Genomic DNA, 22851 nt, shown 5'->3' on the forward strand with positions numbered 1-22851 from the left:
TTTTAAAATGTGTAATTTTTCAGTGATTTCCACAATGAAAGTAGACATTTGAGTTAACTTCACTATTCCCAACTAATCAGATATTTGATGCTCCATGGTGGAGTAGTAGGCCATATGAGGCAGAAAGGCATTTGCTTTTCAATGCTATGAGTAAATTTAACAAGATGGCACGGTGTCATATATATTGCTCGAATTGTCATAAATTGACAGTATTTTTTGCAAGTCAAGTTGATCTTCGTGTGCGCTCTTTGCTGCTAGAAACCGAGTGCTGCAATGGCGACACCACGTGACAAATGCGGAACAACAACAGACGTGAAAATTGAATTTGTTGCAGTCAAGAAGCCCTTGTTGGACGACAGTCACTTCCCTGAATAAATGCCTCTCGTCAGCACCAAGGCAAGCAGCAGCAGTTAATGTCGTAATAATTATAATTTTTATATTGATGTACGCGATGTATGGAACATGGTTAGTTCTCCTTATACTTTCCCAAACGCATGGACATTGTTTGTGCCAAAATCGTACCACAAACTTCAGACCCAACATTGTGATGGTGATGTCCGATGCATTTGTAAGTACTGCCACTTTGACATTTTGTAAATATTTTTGATTCGTTTTACACAACATTCTCATGAGTTTTTGTGTGGATTATATTTAAATGTAACTTTCCTGATGATTTATAAGTTGTTTCCACCAGTGAGTTTTAACAAGAATGTAAGCTTTCTGCCATTATCAGATATGTCTATATCCTGGGATATGTTTTTATTACTTACAACCTCATGCTAATCGCATTAGCCTACGTTAGCTCAACCGTCCCGTGGAGTAGTAATATCCCTGGTTAATTTATCACTGCTCTGATAAGGTTGGAGGGTGGTCATGGATCAGCTATTATCAATAGAGACATAGTAGATGCTCTGTTACTACCTCAAAGAAGGGAGAAAGAATTAGGAAGGATGTTTTTTTTTAAAGGTATTCAAACTCTTTATTTCCCTCTTGCTGAAGGATGGGCGGCTGACCTTTGACCCTGGGAGTAGGGTGGTCCAGTTACCATACTTAAACTATCTCCGGGAGCTAGGCACTGTCTTCATCAATGCCTACACCAATTCTCCAATCTGTTGCCCCTCAAGAGCAGGTAAGATGTTGGTGTGCATTTGTATGGAAGACCTCAAGGCAACAGCAGATCATTGGTCAATAATGTGGGCTATGTTACGATCCATTCACAACATACAGAACAAGAAGTTGAATTGCATAATGCTGGTGGATGACTCTGAATCCGATAGTTTGTGAGTAACAGACATGTTCAGTACAAAGGAATGGAATGCAACCAGCTCAAATTGTATTCAAAGTCAAACAATACTACAACTGCATTTCAATCCAGTGGCCACCATAGGTCCATGGAAGGAAACATTTCACGGTCTGTTGTATGTTGATTCTTTTTCTCAGCTATGTGGAGTGGTCGCTTTGTCCATTTAACTGAGTCCTGGAATAATTATAAGTGCCTGGACCCCAATGCCACAACGTGGATGGACCTGCTCCAACAGAATGGCTATAACACCTTGAGTGTTGGGAAGCTGGACTATACTTCAGGAAGTCACTCTGTCAGGTGGGTGGGCACTGCAGTGAGTCATGAATGTCTGATTATCCTACCGATCCTTGACTTCGGCGAAGTCTTTTACAAAATAGCCTCCAAAATAGCGCTCCAGCAGGTATATTTCACTGGTCATCCCCAAAGCCAACACCTCCTTTGGCAGCCTTTCCTTCCAGTTCTCTGCTGCCAATGACTGGAACGAATTGCAAAAATCACTGAAGCTGGAGATTTACAACTCCCTCACTAACTTTAAGCATTTCTGTCAGAGCAGCTTACTGTACCTGTACACAGCCCATCTGTAAATAGCCCACCCAACTACCTCATCCCCATATTGTTATTAATGTTTTGCTCTTTTGCACCCCAGTATCTCTACTTGCACATCTATCACTCCAGTGTTAACGCTAAATTGTAGTTATTTTTCCACTATGGCCTATTTATTGCCTTACCTCCCTAACCTTACTACAATTGCACACACTGTACTTAGCCTTTTCTATTGTGTTATTGACTGTACATTTGTTTATCGCATGTGTAACTCTGTGTTGTTGTTTTTGTCGCACTGCTTTGCTTTATCTTGGCCAGGTCGCAGTTGTAAATGAGAACTTGTTCTCAACTGGCCTACCTGGTTAAATAAAAGTGAAATAAATTTAAATAAATAATAATAATTTATAACAGAACTGACAGCATCATTTTACAGGAAACAGTGAGCTCACTTAAAGTAGCCAGTCTTGTAATGCTAAGAGATGCAGAGACTTTATGTGTAGATAGATAGGCTTGTGCATGGAAATGTTTTATTCAGTCTCATTTTCCCCAAATGTGAACAGTCCCTTGATTTCTGACTCATGTCTTTGTTTAGGCCTATGTTTTTTTCCTCGTGTCAAGTTTGGTGATGTCACATTTTTATGATGTGTGTATTTCCACTCCAGTAATCGTGTGGAGGCATGGACGCGAGATGTGCCTTTCCTTCTGCGGCAAGAGGGCCGGCCGGTGACAGACCTGGTTGGGGACGCGTCCACAACGAGAGTCATGACCAAGGACTGGAGAACCACGGACATTGCCACCCAGTGGATCCGCCACAAAGCTGCAGCTCTCTCCAAGCCTTTCGCCCTCTACCTGGGCCTGAACCTGCCACACCCCTACGTCACAGACTCCCTGGGGCCCAACGCTGGGGGGTCCACCTTCCGCACCTCTCCTTACTGGCTCGAAAAGGCACGTTCTCTTCAAGAATTACTACTAGTTCCTATTTACAATTTTATAGCAGTCATGTGTCATGTTAGCAGTCTAGCTTTGTTTTAACTGTGCTAACCAAATGTTGATACATCTTCAGAAGCATTCGACTTTACTCTAGAATGTCAAACCATGTTGATTGATTCCCATCTGCAGTCTGCACTTGTGTTCCATTTCGCAGCATGTGTAATAAGGAGCTGCTTTCCACACACAGGTGATGCCTGAATTAATCTCTATTCCAAAATGGCTGCCGTTGTCCGACATGCACCCTGTGGACTACTACTCCACCTTCACCAAGAACTGCAGTGGGAACTTCACAGAGCAGGAGGTCAGAAAGATACGGGCCTTCTACTACGCTATGTGTGCCGAAACAGATGCCATGCTGGGTTAGTGGTGACTTAATTGTTTGTGTCTGGAATTTCATTTGGTCAAATGTGTACATCCGTACAATGTTTTACAGTGTTGCAGAATGTGGTGTTCAGCAATGGACAGTTTAGCAGCTCCTGGTGTTATACTGGTTTATTGCAGATGTATTGCTGTTGGTAGTAAAACATCTAGCCACGTGCCAGCCAGGCAGCCACCAACCATAGGATGTTCTGCAACCTTGTGCAACTCAATCAGTTTTCATACAAATCAAATCTAATCTAATGTTATTTGTCACATACACATGGTTAGCAGATGTTACTGCGAGTGTAGCGAAATGCTTGTGCTTCTATTTCCGACAATGCAGTAATAACCAACGAATAATATAACCTAACAATTCCACAACTACTACCTTATACACACAAGTGTAAAGGGATAAAGAATATGTACATAAAGATATATGAATGAGTGATGGTACAGAACGGCATAGGCAAGATGGTATCGAGTACAGTATATACATATGAGATGAGTAATGTAGGTTATGTAAACAAAGTGGCATAGTTTAAAGTGGCTAGAGATACATGTATTACATAAAGATGCAGTAGATGATATAGAGTACAGTATTTACATATACGTATGAGATGAGTAATGTAAACATTATATTAAGTGGCATTGTTTAAAGTGGCTCGTGATACATTATTTACATGTATGGCAGCAGCCACTCAATGTTAGTGGTGGTTGTTCAACAGTCTGATGGCCTTGAGATAGAAGCTGTTTTTCAGTCTCTCGGTCCCTGCTTTGATGCACCTGTACTGATTTCGCCTTCTGGATGATAGCGGGGTGAACAGGCAGTGACTCAGGTGGTTGTTGTCCTTGATGATCTTTATGGCCTTCCTGTGACATCGGGTGGTGTAGGTGTCCAGGAGGGCAGGTAGTTTGCCCCCGGTGATGCGTTGTGCAGACCTCACTACCCTCTGGAGATCCTTACGGTTGTGGGCGGAGAAGTTGCCGTACCAGGCGGTGATACAGCCAGACAGGATGCTCTCGATTGTGCATCTGTAGAAGTTTGTGAGTGCTTTTGGTGACAAACCGAATTTCTTCGGCCTCCTGAGGGTGAAGAGGCGCTGCTGCTCCTTCTTCACAACGCTGTCTGTGTGGGTGGACCAATTCAGTTTGTCCGTGATGTGTACGCCGAGGAACTTAAAACTTACTACCCTCTCCACTACTGTCCTGTCGATGTGGATAGGGGGGGTGCTCCCTCTGCTGTTTCCTGAAGTCCACAATCATCTCCTTTGTTTTGTTGACGTTGAGTGTGAGGTTATTTTCCTGACACCACACTCCGAGGGCCCTCACCTCCTCCCTGTAGGCCGTCTCGTCGTTGGTAATCAAGCCTACCACTGTAGTGTCGTCTGCAAACTTGATGATTGAGTTGGAGGCGTGCATGGCCACGCAGTCGTGGGTGAACAGGGAGTACAGGAGGGGGCTCAGAACGCACCCTTGTGGGGCCCCAGTGTTGAGGATCAGCGGGGTGGAGATGTTGTTACCTACCCTCACCACCTGGGGGCGGCCCGTCAGGAAGTCCAGTACCCAGTTCCACAGGGTGGGGTCGAGACCCAGGGTCTCGAGCTTGATGACGAGTTTGGAGGGTACTATGGTGTCAAATACTGAGCTGTAGTCTATGTGAACAGCATTCTCACATAGGTATTCCTCTTGTTCAGATGGGTTAGGGCAGTGTGCAGTGTGGTTGCGATTGCGTCATCTGTGGACCTATTGGGGCGGTAAGCAAATTGGAGTGGGTCTAGGGCAGAGGTGGGCAAACTTTTTGACTCGCGGGCCACAATGGGTTCTAAAATTTGACAGAGGGGCCGGGCCAGGAGCATTTGGAGGAGTGTTTGGGCCGGATATACTAAAGCATTAAATGTAGTGTGTGCAAACCTCATAGCACAGTAAGAACACTACAACCCAATTTATTAACTGTCTTTCAAATGTGAAAAATAGCCCTTATCAGTTAATAAATTTGTCTCAAGGAATATGCAAGATATGGCATTTACATACTATTTCGCAGATACTGGGAGGAGGAAATGTAAATAGATTAAAATAACATACGCACTGTTATTTATCAAGATTGCGTCTGTTTTTAATAAGTTTCAATCGAAGGTGCACAGTTAAAGAAATCAACATTTATTGAAAAATGGAATCACTTTCAACATTCAAAACATATTATTACACAACGAAATACTCAAGCTCAATAATATCTACTTGTGTTAAACTCCGCAAAATCATGGATGGATTGTCCTGACCGCGCGCTCTACAAACTCGCCACGTATAGTTGCCAAGCACACAGACATAGGCTGTATTAAATATCCTACCTGCAGCTGAAAATTTAAATTTAAATTAAGAGCGATGTGCGGCGTGTTAATTAAGCTACTGTACCGCTGCTGTGCGTAAATGCGCATTGCTCTTAATTAAAAGACGCACTTCCAAACTTTCCATATGCATTTTTTCATAACACAGCAGAAAAACTCACCATTTCAGTGGGAACAGTGTTGTTGGTCTCCCTTTTTTGCCAGTGCATCAAAGTCTGGAGTTAGTTTTGTTGTGGCAATTCTCAGGACAGATCTGAGGTGTTGGTCAGTTAACTTGGATCTGTGATGGGCTTTGTTGATTTTCATGACGCTAAACGTCTGCTCACACACGTAGGTCGAGCCAAACAACACCAGCATCTTCTGCACCGTCCTCGGAACGCGGTCTCGTTAAGTGAAGCGTAAAAGTCATTCAGTTTAAGAGACTTGAACTTCTCCTTTGAGACAGACTGAAGATCGATCAGTTCCAATTGCAGCTCCTGCGGTGCTGATTCGGGGTCTTGTGACAGGGGACAGGACACCAGTTGAAGTGACTTGTCAATTTTTTCAAAATCACAGAACCGACGGCAAAATTCTCTGTGCAGATCGTCCAGTGATTTGCAGTATTTCTTCGCATTTCGGGCGGCCTCTTTCTGCAGGCTAGTGTGGGGAAATGTGCGAAAGATTTGTTTGACATTTGCCTGGAGAATAAAACCAGCTTGGATTTGAAGGCTCTCACATTTGTGTACATGTCGTGCGCAAACTGATCTTTCCCCTGTAGCTTCACGTTCAGCTCATTCAGGTGTGAAAATATGTCCACAGCAAACGCAAAGTCACAAAGCCAGTTTGTGTCGCTCAGCTCGGGGATTCTTCGGATTTCCCCATTAAATTAAAAATGAGCGAATCTCGTCTTTGAGCTCCCAGACTCGTTGAAACACTTTCCCCAAACTTAACCAGCGGACGCGAGAGTGGTAAAGTAGGTCCTGGTGATCCGCATTAGTTTCTTCCAGGAACGTAATGAACTGACGATGATTAAGTCCCCTTGCTCGTATGAAGTTAACAAGTTTTACAACTGGATCCACGACGTGATTAAGCTGCAATACAGACTTACACAGAGACTCCTGATGAATGATGCATTGAAGTAAAATAACATCCTGGTCAGGGTTTTCTTCTTTCACTTTATCCTGGATTCTTTTCAGCAGCCCGATGTTTTTTCCAGTTAAATTTGGCGATCCATCCGTGGTGACATTGGCAAGTTTACTCCAAGGTAGCTTCATTCTCTCGATGACAGCAGACACCTGTTCATATAAGTCCTCTCGCGTTTTCCCTTTCAGTGATTCCATGCTCAAAAGCTCCTCCGTTATCTCAAAACTGTCGTTAATCCCTCGGATAAAAATGGAGCTGAGCAGTGTCTTTTATGTCGTTACTTTCATCCAGTGCTAGTGAATATAACTTAAAGGACTCCGCCTTTTTGTTTAACTCGCTGACTATATCTTCGTCAATCAGTTGAGTCACTGTCCTGCGTGCTAAACTGATTTTTTCAAACTTGGCTTTGCTCTCCGGACACAAGAGACCTGCTGTCTCTACCATGCACTCTTTCAAAACTCGCCTTCGGAGAAAGGCTTGCTAGCCTTTGCTAATTTGAAAGCCTTGGTACTTGACTCTTGAATTGCAGTTTGTCGGTGAAAAAGTTCTGTTGACTCTGTAAATTAGCTGCCAACCTCTGAGCAGTAGCCCGTTCTTGTGTTGACTGCTTGCTAGCATAGTTTGCATGCTTCGTGGCAAAGTGACGGCTGATATTGTACTCTTTGAAAACCGCAACAGCTTCTTGGCATATCAGACATACAGCCGTTGATCGGACTTCAGTGAAGAAGTATTTTGTTGTCCACTCCTTATTAAACACTCGGCATTCGCTGTCCACTTTCCTTCTCTTTGGTCCGCTCATTTTCACAGAAGGGCTTAATGGTGACGTGAAACGAAGTGAAAATTAAAGTGAAATAAAGAGAAATACGCGCCACCCAACAACGGTCAATGTGTTTTGAGTGCGCCATCTATTGGGGAAACGTGGGCATTGCAGGGAAAGGGGAAAAAAGGAGGTTTTTACCATAATTTGGACAAATTCGGATTAAAAAGCCTTATGTGGCCCGCGGGCCGTAGTTTGCCCATGTCTGGTCTAGGGTGTCAGGTAGGGTGGAGTTGATATGGTCCTTGACTCGTCTCTCAAAGCACTTCATGATGACGGAAGTGAGTGCTACGGGGCGGTAGTCGTTTAGCTCAGTTACCGTAGCTTTCTTGGGAACAGGAACAATGGTGGCCCTCTTGAAGCATGTGGGAACAGCAGACTGGGATAAGGATTGATTGATTGAATATGTCCGTAAACACACCAGCCATGCGGTCTGCGCATGCTCTGAGGACACGGCTGGGGATGCCGTCTGGCCTGCAGCCTTGTGAGGGTTTACACGTTTAAATCTTTTACTCACGTCGGCTGCAGTGAAGGAGAGTCCGCAGGTTTTGGTTGCGGGCCGTGTCAGTGGCACTGTATTGTCCTCAAAGCGGGCAAAAAAGTTAATTAGTCTGTCTGGGAGCAAGACATCCTGGTCCGCGACGGGGCTGGTTTTCTTTTTGTAATCCGTGATTGACTGTAGACCCTGCCACATACCTCTTGTGTCTGAGCCGTTGAATTGCGACTACTTTGTCTCTATACTGACGCTTAGCTTGTTTGATTGCCTTGCGGAGGGAATAGCTACACTGTTTGTATTCGGTCATACATTGATTAGGTCTAAAACATTCTTGGCAAAAAAAAACTGTTTTCAAATGTAGTTTGGAAGTTGAATAAGTAGTCCCTTACATTACACACTTCTAATACCCCTTGAATGTAATCCCAACAGACACTCATTCTGTGGCGGTCCGTGCTATCTGGGATCCTTGCAATGTCCCTACTCCATTTAATGTTGATATTTTAAAATAGTTAAAGTTAGGTAAGGGTTCAGGGTAGGGATGTTCAAAGGATCCCGGAGAGTACTAACCATTCTGTGGCTGCGCTACTCTCTGTGGTCCTTCTAGGCCAGGTGATCTCAGCTTTGCGGGACACAGGCTTGCTGGACACCACAGTGCTGCTCTTCACGTCTGACCACGGCGACCTGGCCATGGAGCACCGACAGTTCTACAAGATGTCCATGTTTGAGGGCAGCTCCCATGTCCCCCTGCTCATCATGGGGCCTGGGGTGAAGTCTGGCCTGCGGCTGAGTCAGCTAGTGTCCTTGGTGGACATCTATCCCACTGTGCTGGGTAAGTACAGGAGTATATGCAGGTCAGAAGCACAGGGCTCGATGATGTGGAGGGATTCAAAGGGTTGTTACACATCCTGGTCAGTAAACTGATTCCATTTCACATACATGTTTGCAGAGATGGCAGGCATAGCAGTGCCAGGTGGCCTTAGTGGTCATTCACTCCTGCCCTTGCTGTCTCAGTCTGCTGCCCGGCCCGCACGGCCTCGCCCAGACTGGGTATTGAGTGAATACCACGGTTGCAATGCCAACGCCTCCACCTATATGTTGAGGGAGGGCCGGTGGAAGTACATTACCTATGCAGATGGTGTGAGTGTCCCCCCGCAGCTATTCGGTGAGTGCCCCCCCCCCCACACTGAAAGATTACTGGAGGAAATAGGGTTTAGGGTTTGTTTTTATCCCTCATCATTACTTATCAGCATGTAAATTACACATGGTCCAATATCTAATCCTTTTATTTAGTGGATAAATATGATTTGGAACAGTACCACTACTGTGTGTACTTGGTATGTGATTTTTAAGCATAGCCACATGTCTTTTGGCATTATTTATCTGTCAACTGACTTCCCTAGTTAAATAAAGGTTAAATAAATATGTCATGTCATTCCCCACTAAAACCTTTGTCAGAATGTTCCCTCAGTGCAGCCCTCCCTCAGCCGCAGGGTCTACGTAGATCAAATCTCTGCAACTTTTCCTCTTGTAACACTTTTAACTTCTCTCTCCCCTGACAGACCTAACGGTGGACAAAGAGGAGCTTCACAATGTGGCGTCCAAATTCCCTGATGTGTGTCATCACCTGGAAAAGCTGCTGCGCAGTGCAGTAGACTACCCCCAAGTCTCTCAGGCAATCTGTCTCTACAATAAGCAACAGTTTGCTGCATGGCGAAAGAGTCTTGGTGACAATTATACCCAAGTCATTGCAAACCTGCGTTGGCATCTGGACTGGCAAGAGGATGTGGTGAACAATGAGAAAGCCATCGATGAGTGGCTCATGACATCTGGGTTCTCTTCTGAAAAGCTCAAAGTATCTATGTTTTAACTGGCCTGCTGTATTAGAAAAGCACCAAAATAAAAATGTCATGCCAAACATGACTACCAATAACTGCACAATCCACAACAGTGCTGCAAATTGAAATGATAATTCTGGTCAAAATGTGAGAACACACACCCCTGTAGTTAAAGCGTAATTATAATTCACTTGTTTCTTAGTTTTTTTACTCTGGTAAGATTGTGGGCGGCAGGTATAGTAGTGTTGGGCAAGGAACCGAAAGGTCGCTGGTTTGAATACCCGAGGTGACGTTGGTGACAAATCCTTCGATATGCCCTTAAGCAAGATACTTAACTTACTTATGTCAGTGCTCCAGTGGCACGATACTACTATGGATGATCCTGTAAAACAATACATTTCACTGCACCTATCCGGGGTGTATGTGACAATGAAACATTAAAGAAATATATTGTATGTCTGGTAGATTTTATTGTTCTATATTATATTCACTTCTGGTCCTGGAGAGTTGTTGGCTTTTGTTACAGCCCAGCAGTAAAGCTCTTGTAAATATTGGGTCGCATCAACCAAAGATTATGGATATACTGACAAGATACGTTTCTCCGCCCTAACAATGGGAGTCGTTGTCCACACAGGCAAGGCGGGCTGTCTAGCTCCCGCCTATCCTTTCTTTGGATTGGATACATCTTGTTATTGTAATCCCCTTTTGAATATTCAATGAGGGTTATTGACATCAAATTCCTATGTTCAATGGAGAGAGATGCTATGCCAGTAGCCTTATGACATGAATATACATCGCCATCTGATCTTCAAAAGGTTCTACAGCTGCACCATTGAGAGCATTGCATCACTGCCTGGAATGGCAATTGCTCGGCCTCTGACCGCAAGGCATTACAGAGGGTAGTGCGTACAGCCCAGTACATCACCGGGGCCAAGTTTCCTGCCATCCAGGACCTCTATACCAGGCGTTGTCTGAGGAAAGCACGAAAAAATGTCAAAGACTCCAGCCACCCTAGTCATAGACTGTTCTCTCTGCTAACGCACGCAAGCGGTACCGGAGCGCCAAGTCTGGGTCCAAGAGGCTTCTAAACAGCTTCTACCCCCAAGCCATAAGACTGTATCGGTACCCCCTGTATATAGCCTCGCTATTGTTATTTTACTGTTGCTCTTTAATCATTTGTTACTTTTATTTCTTATTTTTGTAGTTATTTTTCTTAACTGCATTGTTGGTTGAGGGCTTGTAAAAGTAAGCATTTAACGGTTAAATGCTTACTTTTACAAGCCCTCAACCAACAATTGTATTTGTCACATGTGCCGAATACAACAGGTTAAATTTTAACCTGTTGTATTCGGCACATGTGACAAATACAATTTGATCTAGAGACAACTCCAATATAGTGTTTTTTTCTCAAAGTTGCAGGGATGTCACTTGTTTTACTTATATCAGTACACTCATAATTTAAGCATTACGACATTTATTTTCGATTAAATAAACCTCACGTAGCAGATACGCCATACATTTTTTGTTGACAAAATTTGGTCCTTCTGAAGCTCAGTTGGTAGAGCATGGCGCTTGTAACGCCAGGGTAGTGGGTTCGATTCCCGGGACCACCCATACGTAGAATGTATGCACACATGACTGTAAGTCGCTTTGGATAAAAGCGTCTGCTAAATGGCATATATTATTTGACCCTCATCGGCCTCCATACAAAAACACTCTGCTTGGTTGGCGAAACAACCGGGAAAAAACGCCACCTGCTGGAGGGAGAAAGGTTTTCCACCCAAGTTGGGCCTCTCTTCCTCTGCATCCTTCCGCGTATGCTCATGCAACGCATCTTGAGTTAGATGGGCGGAGTTAAACGGAAATTACCCAATCGTAACACACAGTTGTGTGTCGTAATGCACTAGGGTCTGACTGATCCTGGCCACACGTGAGAATTGTGCCGAGAACTAAAAGTTTTCATATGCATGGATATAAAACGATTGCCGATTGAACAACCAGTGAATAAATAAAAGATGAAAGCAACAGCCAAGGAGCAGGTAACTTACATTTTATAGTGTGAACTTTTTCATTTTAGCATGAGGCAATGACGACTAGTACTAGTAATTAGCTGCCAGCTAACGTTAGCATCGCACATTACGGTGTACTGTAACTCTTCATGTGTGGCTAACGTAACGGTAACATTAGCTAGCGGAGACAATATCTATGCGCGTAGTATTACAGATAACGTTATTATTTGAAAGGTTGTCAGAATTTGAGTTATGACGAGTTTCTGTAGCTAGTCCAATTTATCTAGCCAACCCTCGCTAGCCCATGCCTTTATATCCACCATGCACCAAGTTGATGCTAGTTAGTTTACTAGCTAGATCTCGCACTACACCATATATATGTTATCATATCAGAATATATATATATATTCTGATATGATAACGTTACACATGATTCTCACGTTTCAAAGATGGAGCAATCAGAGTCTTCGCACGATGAGGAAGATGAGGGCCCGACCAGGGCCAAAAGGGGTAAGCCCGAGGTGGTCCAGAACGGGCTCCTCCGTCCCGTGAAGCTGTCGCGCGGTGACCTCTACAAACCTCCCACCGCAGATGAACTAAACCAGCTCAAGGAGGCCGAGAGCCTGTTCCACTGCAGCCTGCTCAAGATGCAGGTGAGACGGGGGTTAGGTATGGGTGGAGGTCGGTGGTTCATTCACAAATTAATCGTTTTCAAGAACATTGACATTGTGTGTTTGTGTGTGTGTGTACACACACGCCTACATTCCAGTATTTCTGATGAAGCGGGGACCACACGGCCACTTAGCAACATGACAGCAGTCTCAATGGTCCCATGCCTGCATATACATATATATTTGTTAATCTCCCTCTGTCTCCCTGCCAATGCCAACAGATGGAGGAGCTGCTGAAGGAGGTTTCCCTGAGTGAGCGCAGGAAGCAGCTGATTGACTCTTTTGTCCAGAGTGTGACTGAGCAGCTCCAGACTGTACCACAGACTTCTGACATGGAGGTATGTCAGTGATACGGTGGTTCCAGGGGATTAGAAATAGTGGGAACTTGTTGTATTTGGTCTGACCTCAATGATCTCCAAAATTTTTGCCATTGATCTCTCTCTTGCTTTTTCCCCAGCTAAGTGACTTGTCATGGTTGTCAGGAGGGGTGAAGGTCCCCTTTGTCTTGGTGCCAAAGGCAGCCAAGGGCAAGTTTCACATGGCACCACCCATATCTGTTACCATCATAGGCAGCTACCCACTGGGCACCTGCACCAAACCAGGCATCTCAGTTGATCTGGCAGTCGCTATTCCTGCTGTACGTAACGCCACACTGTTCACTCTGAACAATAAGAGGCAACGTTTGGTCGTACAACCGAAATAACAACATACCTCTATTCATGTATTATCTTCAGGATGTCCTGCACCCTAAAGATGCCTTAAACCAGAGGTACCCACGGAAGAGGGCGATTTACCTGGCAGGACTGGCACAACATCTTGCTGCCTCTCCTGCCATCGGGGCCATGCGGTACTCATGTCTCCATGGCAACCGCCTCCGTCCTATCCTGTTGCTTTCCCCTCCAGGTACCTAGCATCTGTCACAGAAGGGTGGGATAGCAACAGTGCTTCTACATCTGCATAGCTTGGGGTTTTAGGCTGGGTTTCTGTATAGCACTGTGTGACATCGGCTGATGTAAGAAGGGCTTCATGAATACATTTGTTTGATTGAACAGTTGGTTCATTCTAAGGCCAAGTTTTGTAGAGCTTAAACCTTTTTTCACGGTGTTCCTTAACTCAAAGCCTAGCTTGGTTGGATTTAGCATGCAATTCATATGGTTGTCGGCAAGCACCTATTCACTACCTGTTCATGTACCTATTCACAATGTTGGTTTGTGTGAGTCAGTAATGATTAAATGAAATGGCCCCTTTTCCAGGCAAAGACTCCTCCAGTTTCACCTTGCGACTCCACGCCTGCCCTCCACCGGGCTTCTTCAAGCCCAGCCGCTTCCACCCCCAGAGGAACAACATCCGCACCGACTGGTATACTGGCCTGGGGAGCTCTCAGCCAGGTGAGGGCCTCAACTCAAACCAAGCAGCTTCGATATATTGTTTCCAAAAATACAGGTCTCTTATGATTTAGGAAGTTAATGGAAACTGATTGTTAAATGAGATGAGTGTTCCTTGTTGAGGGAGATGGTACACTAACCCGAATTACAGCTGTGCATTGGATAGATTCTTCACCTTTAAATCAGACTTAAGTCCACGTTCTCATCCATTCCTTTTCTGTCTGTATTTTTGGGCAGCGACAAATGAGCCGCCCACTCCCCACTACAACAGCTCTGTTCTTGGGGACATGCTACCCAGGGCCCACCTGCAGTTCCTGACTGCTGTGAGCTCCCAGTGTGCCGCCTTTGCAGAGGGAGTGGCACTGCTCAAAGTGTGGCTCAGACAGAGGGAGCTGGACCAGGTATGGGCCCCTGCACCACCACCTGCTCCCTCTCTATCAAGAGTTGTACTGGGCTGAATGAACCCAGTGCTTAAACTAATCTCTTTCTTCTCCCAGGGTGTTGGGTGTTTCAGTGGATTCCTGGGCTCCATGCTGCTGGCATACCTCCTCTCCTGCCACAGAGTCAGCAACACCATGACAGCCTACCAGCTGCTCCGCAACAGCCTGCATTTTCTGGGTAAGATGCATGAGGTCTCATCTCCTACCTGTCTGTCTACTCCTACTGTTGGAGTAACATTGCATGTACCATAAATACCATACCTGGTGTTATTGCAAAGTGTTTGGTGTTGATCTCATCACTACTCTGTTTAGAGCCGGTCTCATTGTCATCGCTTTCTTGTCAATCTCAGCTTTCAACGACCTGACCGAGAATGGAATTACCCTAGCCAAAGGCCCAGATTCAACAGCGGTGAGGCAGGACTAGTCCAAATGCCACCCAATAACTGTCTTTTGGCATTTGTTTTCCATTAGTCCTTTGATATAGTCCCAAAATGTTTTGCCTGTCAGCAATCAAGTTTTCAAGTTGTATAACTTTCGAAGTACAGCTGGTATGATCATCGTGTGATGCAAAATGCATCATACCGGTTGTATTTCTGTATTTTGAATTGTATCTCTTAAACTCGATTTCTGACATGCAAAACATTTTGGGACAATATCAATAATGGACTAATGAAACAAATACAAGAAGCTAGTTTTTTGGGGGGAATTATTCTTTACAAATAGGAGTGCTTTTCTATTTTCTCCATTATGGATCATAATCACATGTTCTTCTCCCCCTTGTTTTCTTTCGTTTCCTCCCTCAGCCCTCTCTCGCCGAGTTCCACACTGCTTTCCAGGTTGTTTTTGTCGACCCCTCTGGACACCTCAACATGTGTGCTGACATGACAGCCTGCACCTACAAACAGGTGAGTGCCCCGTGGCAAGGTGCCTTGAGATTGGCTGGATGGCAGTAACATGCCCTCTGATTGGTTGACTGTAGCTTGTTTGGCTCTCAGGTGCAGCACGAGGCTTCTCTGTCGCTGCAGTTTTGGGACGACCCCACCGTGGATGGATTCCATGCCCTACTCATGACCCCCAAGCCCATGATCAGGACCAGTGACCATGTCTTCCAGTAAGGCCTTGTTCCGAACACACGCTAGCACACACACACTTATTGTTCTTGTATTAACTTTGACCCCTCCCTCCCCCATATTCTGTTTGTTCTCCTCTCCTGTGTGTCTCTGTCATCAGGTTGTGTGAGCTGGTCAAGCTGCAGTGCTGCTGTAAGAAACTCAACCTCCTCAGTGAACTCATGGACCACAGTGGAAACTACGTCGTCACCGCACTCCCCTTCATCCTCTCCCTCCTGCAACGAGGACTGGGCCAAAGAGTCCGTCTCCTCACCCACTCACTGACCCCTGACCCCGAGGTGAGCATTCTCCTGCTTTCTTTGATTTCCGTATGTTAAATAGTACTGAATGGTTTGTGTTCCTGTGTTTCACTTTGTAAAATGTGTGTGTAATTCAGGTCTGTTGACTGGGACGGACTGGTCCAGTACGTTTAGAGTGAACTGTTTACTTGATAACGTTCCTAATGGGTAGTCTGGTTGGTGTGTGTAACAGTGTATGTTTGCTATGGCAGTGGCCGGTGGAGAGTGATGCTCCGAAGCACAACGCCCAGCCACCCCTGTCCTTTGGCCTGCTGCTCAACCCAGAACAGGCGGCCTCTGTACTGGAGAGAGGACCCCCAGCCGATAGTCCCAAGGTCTGTGTCTATTTCTCTCTTTGTGTTTCTGTGTTAACAATTAATACCATGCTTTCAAATGTGTCATCCAGTTGTGTGTGTCATTTGTACTGCTGTGTGTGTTTGTGCAGGCTGAGGAGTTCAGGCAGCTGTGGGGGTCTCGCTCTGAGCTGCGTCGGTTCCAGGACGGTGACATCACGGAGGCTGTGGTGTGGGAAGGAGAGACCACCTGTCAGAAGAGACTGGTCCCACGCCAGCTCATCACCCACCTGCTGCAGCTGTACGTACCTCACCACTCCTAAGCACAGATCTAGAATCAGATCATCCTACCTCCAATCCTAACCATAACCATTTTGGGGATGGATGAAGATCTGACCCTGTATCAGTCGGTTTAATTAATCATTTTTATTTTATTCCACCTTTTATTTAACCAGGTTGACCAGTTGAGAACAAGTTCTCATTTACAACTGCAACCTGGCCAAGATAAAGCAAAGAAGTGCGACACAAACACAGTGTTACACATGGAATAAACAAACATACAGTCAATAACACAATATAAAGTATATATACAGTGTGTGCAAATGGTGTGAGGAGGTAAGGCAATAAATAGACCATGGTAGCGAAGTATTTACAACTTAGCAAATTAACATTGGAGTGATAGATGTGCAGAGGATGATATGCAAGTAGAAATACTGGTGTGCAAAAAAGTAAATAAAAACAATATGGGGATTAGGTAGGTAGATTGGATGGGCTTTTTACAGGTGTGCTGTGTACAGCTGCAGCGATCATTTAGCTGCTCAGACAGCTGATGCTTAAAGTTAGTGAGGGAGATATAAGTCTCCAACTTGCAATTTGTTCCAGTCATTGGAAGCAAAGAACTGGAAGGAAAGGTGGCCAAAGTAGGTGGTGGCTTTGGGGATGACCCGTGAGATACACCTGCTGGAGCGCGTGCTACGGGTGGGTATTATGGTGACCAGTGAGTTGAGACAAGGCGTCGCTTTACCTAGCAAAGACTTATATATGACCTGGAGCCAGTGGGTCTGGCGACGAATATGTAGCGAGGGCCAGCCGACGAGAGCGTACAGGTTGTAGTGTGGGTAGTATATGGGTCTTTGGTGGCAAAACGGATGGCACTGTGATAGACTGCATCCAGTTTGGGATCACTACCCTTTTGTTTACCTGTCGGCCCCAGCCTCGAACACAGGTCCTGTATGTACCTAACTGACCCGCTTTACCCATTTAATCGCCATTTACCCGTTATTGTCTTTGGTCTCCTGATCAACACCTGCGATTGCTTTATGCCTCTCCAATGTCAATATGCCTTGTCTACTGCTGTCTCATCTAGTTCTTATTGTTTTATTTCACTGTAGAGTCCTCAGTCCCACTCAAAATGCCTTAGATAGCTCTTTTGTCCCACCCTACACACATCTGGAGACCTCACCTGGATTAATTGCTGCCTCCAGAGACGAAACCTCATCGTCACTCAAAGCCTAGGTTTACCTCCACTGTACTTACATCCTACCATACCAATGTCTGTACATTATGCCCTGAATCTGTTCTACCACGCCCAGAAATCTACTCCTTTTATTCTCTGTTCCAAACACACTAGACAACCAGTTATTCTAGCTTTTAGCCGTACCCTTATCCTACTCCTCCTCTGGTGATGTAGAGGTTAAACCAGGCCCGGGAGCCCCCAGTTCCACTCCTATTCCCCAGGTGCTATCATTTGTTGATTTCTGTAACTGTACAAGCCTTGGTTTCATGCATGTTAACATTAGAAGCCTCCTCCCTAAGTTTTATTCACTGCTTTAGCACACTCTGCCAACCCTGATGTCCTAGCCATGCCTGAATCCTGGCTTAGGAAGACAAAAAATTCTGAAATTTCCATTCCCAACTACAACATTTCTGTCAAGGTGGAACTGCCAAAGGGGGTGGAGTTAGCCTGCAGAGTTCTGTGATGCTGTCCAGGTCTGTGCCCAAACAGTTAGAGCATCTACTTTTAAAAATCCACCTTTCCAGAAACGAGTCTCTCGCTGTTGCCGCTTGTTATAGACCTCCCCCAGCTGTGTCAGCGATCACTGACTCATTGCCTGTGTGCGTTATGGGTCCGTGGTCAAACAACCACCCTTCATCACTGTCAAATGCTCCCTAAAACACTTCAGTGAGTAGGCCTTTCTAATCAGCCTGGCCCGGGTATCCTGGAAGGATAATGACCTCATTCCGTCAGTAGAGGATGCCTGGTTATTCTTTAAAAGTGCTTTCCTCACCATCGTAAATAAGCATGCCCCTTTCAAAAAATGTAGAACTAAGAACAGATATAGCCCTTGGTTCTCTCCAGGCCTGACTGCCCTTGACCAGCTTAAAAACATCTTGTGGCGTACTGCATTAGCATCAAATAGCCCCCGCGATATGCATATTTTCAGGGAAGTTAGGAACCAATATACACAGACTGTTAGAAAAGCAAAGGCAAGCTTTTTCAAAAAGTAATTGGCATCCTGTAGCACAAACTACAAAAGTTCTGGGACACTGTAAAGTCCATGGAGAATAAGAGCACCTCCTCCCAGCTGCCCACTGCACTGAGGCTAGGAAACACTGTCACCACCGATAAATCTACAATAATCGAGAATTTCGATACGCATTTTTGTACGGCTGGCCATTCTTCCACCTGGCTACCCCTACCCCGGTGAACAGCTCTGCACCCCCCACAGCAACTTGCCCAAGCCTCCTCCATTTCTCCTTCACCCAAGTCCAGATAGCTGATGTTCTGAAAGAGCTGCAAAATCTGGATCCCTACAAATCAGCTGCGCTAGACAATCTGGACCCTCTTTCTAAAATTATCCGCCGCAATTGTTGCAACCCTTATTACGAGTCTGTTCAACCTCTCTTTCTGAGATCTCTAAAGATTGGAAAGCTGCTGTGGTCATCCCCCTCTTCAAAGGGGGAGACACTGTAGACCCAAACTGTTACAGACTTATATCTATCTATATCTATCTTTCTTCGAAAGCCAAGTTAACAAACAGATCACCGACCATTTTGAATCCCACCATACCTTCTCTGCTATGCAATCTGGTTTCCGAGCTGGTCATGGCTGCACCTCAGCCACGCTCAAGGTCCTAAACGATATCATAACCGCCATCGATAAAAGACAGTACTGTGCAGCCGTCTTCATTGACCTGGCCAAGGCTTTCGACTCTGTCAATCACCGCATTCTGATCGGCAGACTCAACATCCTTGGTTTCTCAAATGACTGCCTCGCCTGGTTCACCAACTACTTCTCAGAGTTCAGTGTGTCAAATCGGAGGGCCTGTTGTCCGGACCTTTGGCAGTCTCCATGGGGGTGCCACAGGGTTCAGTTCTCGGGCCGGCTCTTTTCTCTGTATACTTCAATGATGTCGCTCTTGCTGCGGGTGATTCTTTGATCCACCTCTACGCAGACGACACCATTCTGTATACATCTGGCCCTTCTTTGGAGACTGTGTTTACAAACCTCCAGACAAGCTTCAATGCCATACAGCTCTCCTTCCGTGGCCTCCAATTGCTCTTAAATACAAGTAAAACTAAATTCATGCTCTTCAACCTATCGCTGCCCCCGCCCGCCCATCTAGAATCACTACCCTGGACGGTTCTGACTTAGAATATGTGGACAACTACAAATACCTAGGTGTCTGGTTAGACTGTAAACTCTCCTTCCAGACTCACATTAAGCATCTCCAATCCAAAGTTAAATCTAGAATCAGCTTCCTATTTCGCAACAAAGCATCCTTCACTCATGCTGCCTAACACCCTCGTAAAAGTGACTATCCTACCGATCCTTGACTTCGGCAATGTCATTTACAAAATAGCCTGCAACACTCAGCAAATTGGACGCAGTCTATCACAGTGCCATCCGTTTTGTCACCAAAGCCCCATATACTACCCACCACTGCGACCTCTATGCGCTCGTTGGCTGGCCCTTGCTTCATATTCGTCGCCAAATCCACTGGATCCAGGTCATATATAAGTCTTTGCATGGTAAAGCGACGCCTTGTCTCAGCTCACTGGTCACCATAGCAGCACCCACCCATAGTACGCGCTCGAAAGCCACCCCCCCTTTGGCCACCTTTCCTTCCAGTTCTCTGCTGCCAATGACTGGAACGAATTGCAAGAATCACTGAAGCTGGAGATTTACTTCTCCCTCACTAACCTTAAGCATCAGCTGTCAGATCAGTTTACCGATCATTGCACCTGTACACAGCCCATCTATAAATAGCCCACCCAACTACCTCATCCCCATATTGTTATTTATTTTTTTGCTCCTTTGCACCCCAGTATCACTACTTGCACATCAATCACTCCAGTGTTTAATTACAATTTAGCAATTATTTTGCCACTATGGCCTATTTATTGCCTTACCTCCTTAATCTTACTATATTTGCAGACACTATATATAGATTTTTCTATTGTGTCATTGACTGTATGTTTGTTTATCCCATGTATAACTCTGTGTTGTCTTTATCTTGACCAGGTCGCAGTTGCAAATGAGCACTTGTTCTCAGCTGGCCTACCTGGTTAAATGAAGGTGAAATAAATAAACCCTCTCCTATACTAGAAGGAAGGAGAAGTATGCTGAGCTGTTCATCAAAATGCTTGCATCCACACAAAGCCTCTTTGACAACTCTCCACCATCTTTTCCTTGTATGATGTTGTGTTGGCTGTATGGGAAGTTCTGTTAGAAGCAGGTTTAAGAGAGGCTCCTTTCTCTTCTCCTTAGTCATGCAGATATACCAGAATCCTGTGTGAGATACATTGGAGGGATGCTGGATGATGTCATCAAAGTGGGACGTGAGGTAGTTCTGAATTTTCTGTAGTAGTGCATCTTACTCTGGGTTGATGATCCCCTCCGTACAAACTTTGACATCTGAAACCTGTTAAAGCTGTGTGTGTTTGTTCGCCAGGTGTGCAGTACTGGTGAGGAGGAGAGTCTGAAGGTGGTTCAGTCATATGATGATCTAAGCAGGAAGCTGTGGACGCTGGAGGGGCTTCCCTTGTCCATAACTTCAGTGCAGGGGGCCCACCCAGCCCTCCGCTACACCCAGGTAACCCCCCCTAGCTACTGTACCCTACCTAGACCCCCCCCCTTCCCCATTGACACATCTCAACAGGAGTGTGTTCATTGGTGCAAAACCTAACAAAAGTTTTTGGCAACATGACTTTCAGTTAGGTCACTTCCCGTTAAGGCCTGTTTATTTCAATTTGGCTCCTAATCCACTCCAGCTCCTCCATGCAGCAGACGTTAACTAGCGAGTTGGAGATGGTTCATAATTTCAATGTTTGATTTGTGCTTCCTCCATCACACAGGTGTTCCCCCCAGTGCCCCTGAAGCTGGACTACTCATTCTTTGACAGAGAGAAGTTGTCCCGGTCACTGGTACCCCATGAGGTCAAACCTTGCCCTGTGTACATCACCCCTATCCAAGGTACGGCACACCGTTTCTTACGTGTGTGTGTGTGTATGGGGGGTGCATGTGTTCATCAGTGCCTTGCGTTCATGTGTTGCGCTTACAATGCTGCCTGCCTTCATGTACGTGCCAAAACTGTGGCGGGACTGAACTTTTCTAGTTGTTAGGTAAATTAGGGTTCATACATTCTCTTCAACACAATGTGCAACAACAATCTCGCCACAGTGAGGCAGCATTGTATTTGTAATTTGGATAGAATACTAATTCTTCCATTATGGTTCACTTTCCCATGAACCACATCCATGCCTGTTGCTTGTAGTCTACCATTTAGGCTTATAATCCAACTCAATATGCAGGTTAATGCTCAACATTCTTCAATAATGAACACAGTAAGCAGTCAGTTAAACAATCTCAGCCTTCTTATAAAACGTTAATTTTGAAGCAAAATAACGATATGATGGCATGGGACTCGAGGCGTTAACTCATGCCAACAAATGAACGAAGAGCATAGCATTGCGTTTCTTAAAATACAAACAACCCTTCACCTTGGTATATTGGCAGTATACCACAAACTCCTGAGGTGCCTTATTGCTATTATAAACTGGTTACCAACGTAATTAGAGCAGTAAAAATACGTTTTGTCATAGCCGTAGTATTGGCTTTCAGCCCATCAGCATTCAGGGCTCGAACCATCCAGTTTATAATAAGAGCACACAGTGAATTGACATACTGACACATTTTTATTGTTTTGGCTCATTATTCACGCGCTTTATTCACAATTCATTCAGGACTATCTGTAATCATGGTAGCATCCACATTAATGGAGAAGTGTTTAGTGTTTCTATTGGCACAAATGTATCTGGAACACAACCAAAACAAACAGCAAATGCATCCAAACAAATTTGTAGTCACAAGCTTGATGAAGATACTGTGCTGTTAATATGGGACCAAATACTTAACTTTTGACTGCTACAATACACAAGTGAATTTGGCCCAACACTTTTGGTCCCCTAAAATGGTGGGGGGGGGGTATGGATGAAAATACCCCCGGTCTGCACTTTAACCTCATAGTCATTGTATCATTTAAAATACAAAGTGCTGGAGTACGGAGACAAAAATATACACTAACGTTCTAAAGTTTGGGGTCACTTAGAAATGTCCTTGTTTTTGAAAGTCGAGCACATTTTTTTGTCCAAATTGATCAGAAATACAGTGTCATCGTTAATGTTGTAAATGTCTATTGTAGCTGGAGACGGCAGATTTCTTTTATGGAATATCTACATAGGCGTACAGAGGCCCATTATCAGCAACCATCACTCCTGTGTTCCAATGGCACGTTGTGTTAGCTAATCCAAGTTTATCATTTTAAAAGGCTAATT

At 45.0% G+C, this 22851-nt stretch overlaps 2 protein-coding genes across 2 annotated transcripts in view; both read left to right on the forward strand.

The window, feature by feature from the left end:
* Positions 1-171: 171 nt before the first annotated feature.
* Positions 172-10263, forward strand: arsk (arylsulfatase family, member K). The gene is made up of 8 exons (XM_035784884.2): positions 172-568; positions 1000-1129; positions 1441-1600; positions 2509-2791; positions 3024-3195; positions 8578-8802; positions 8920-9135; positions 9533-10263. Exons 1-8 carry the CDS (start codon positions 443-445, stop codon positions 9838-9840), a joined length of 1620 nt encoding a protein of 539 aa, XP_035640777.1. The 5' UTR covers positions 172-442; the 3' UTR covers positions 9841-10263.
* A 1419-nt stretch (positions 10264-11682) lies between these two features.
* LOC118392889 (nucleolar protein 6) overlaps positions 11683-22851 on the forward strand; it is a 31265-nt gene continuing 20096 nt past the window's right edge. Inside the window, exons 1-17 of the mRNA XM_052461151.1 lie at positions 11683-11847; positions 12267-12470; positions 12710-12826; positions 12946-13125; positions 13223-13391; positions 13742-13876; positions 14111-14274; positions 14371-14491; positions 14664-14722; positions 15117-15218; positions 15309-15424; positions 15544-15721; positions 15934-16056; positions 16167-16315; positions 20786-20861; positions 20970-21110; positions 21373-21490. Coding sequence (XP_052317111.1) covers positions 11824-11847; positions 12267-12470; positions 12710-12826; positions 12946-13125; positions 13223-13391; positions 13742-13876; positions 14111-14274; positions 14371-14491; positions 14664-14722; positions 15117-15218; positions 15309-15424; positions 15544-15721; positions 15934-16056; positions 16167-16315; positions 20786-20861; positions 20970-21110; positions 21373-21490 — 2176 coding nt within the window. The 5' untranslated portion in view covers positions 11683-11823. The remainder of the gene's footprint in view (positions 11848-12266; positions 12471-12709; positions 12827-12945; positions 13126-13222; positions 13392-13741; positions 13877-14110; positions 14275-14370; positions 14492-14663; positions 14723-15116; positions 15219-15308; positions 15425-15543; positions 15722-15933; positions 16057-16166; positions 16316-20785; positions 20862-20969; positions 21111-21372; positions 21491-22851) is intronic.

The sequence above is a fragment of the Oncorhynchus keta genome, chromosome 14 (genome assembly GCF_023373465.1).
Source record: "Oncorhynchus keta strain PuntledgeMale-10-30-2019 chromosome 14, Oket_V2, whole genome shotgun sequence".
NCBI classification, from domain to species: Eukaryota; Metazoa; Chordata; class Actinopteri; order Salmoniformes; family Salmonidae; genus Oncorhynchus; species Oncorhynchus keta.

Coding starts and splice junctions, on each gene's coding strand:
- arsk (XM_035784884.2), top strand. CDS start 443: ATGTACGCGATGTATGGAACATGGTTAGTTCTCCTTATACTTTCCCAA. Junction 569..999: donor TGGTGATGTCCGATGCATTT/GTAAGTACTGCC, acceptor CTCTTGCTGAAG/GATGGGCGGCTGACCTTTGA. Junction 9,136..9,532: donor TGTCCCCCCGCAGCTATTCG/GTGAGTGCCCCC, acceptor CTCCCCTGACAG/ACCTAACGGTGGACAAAGAG.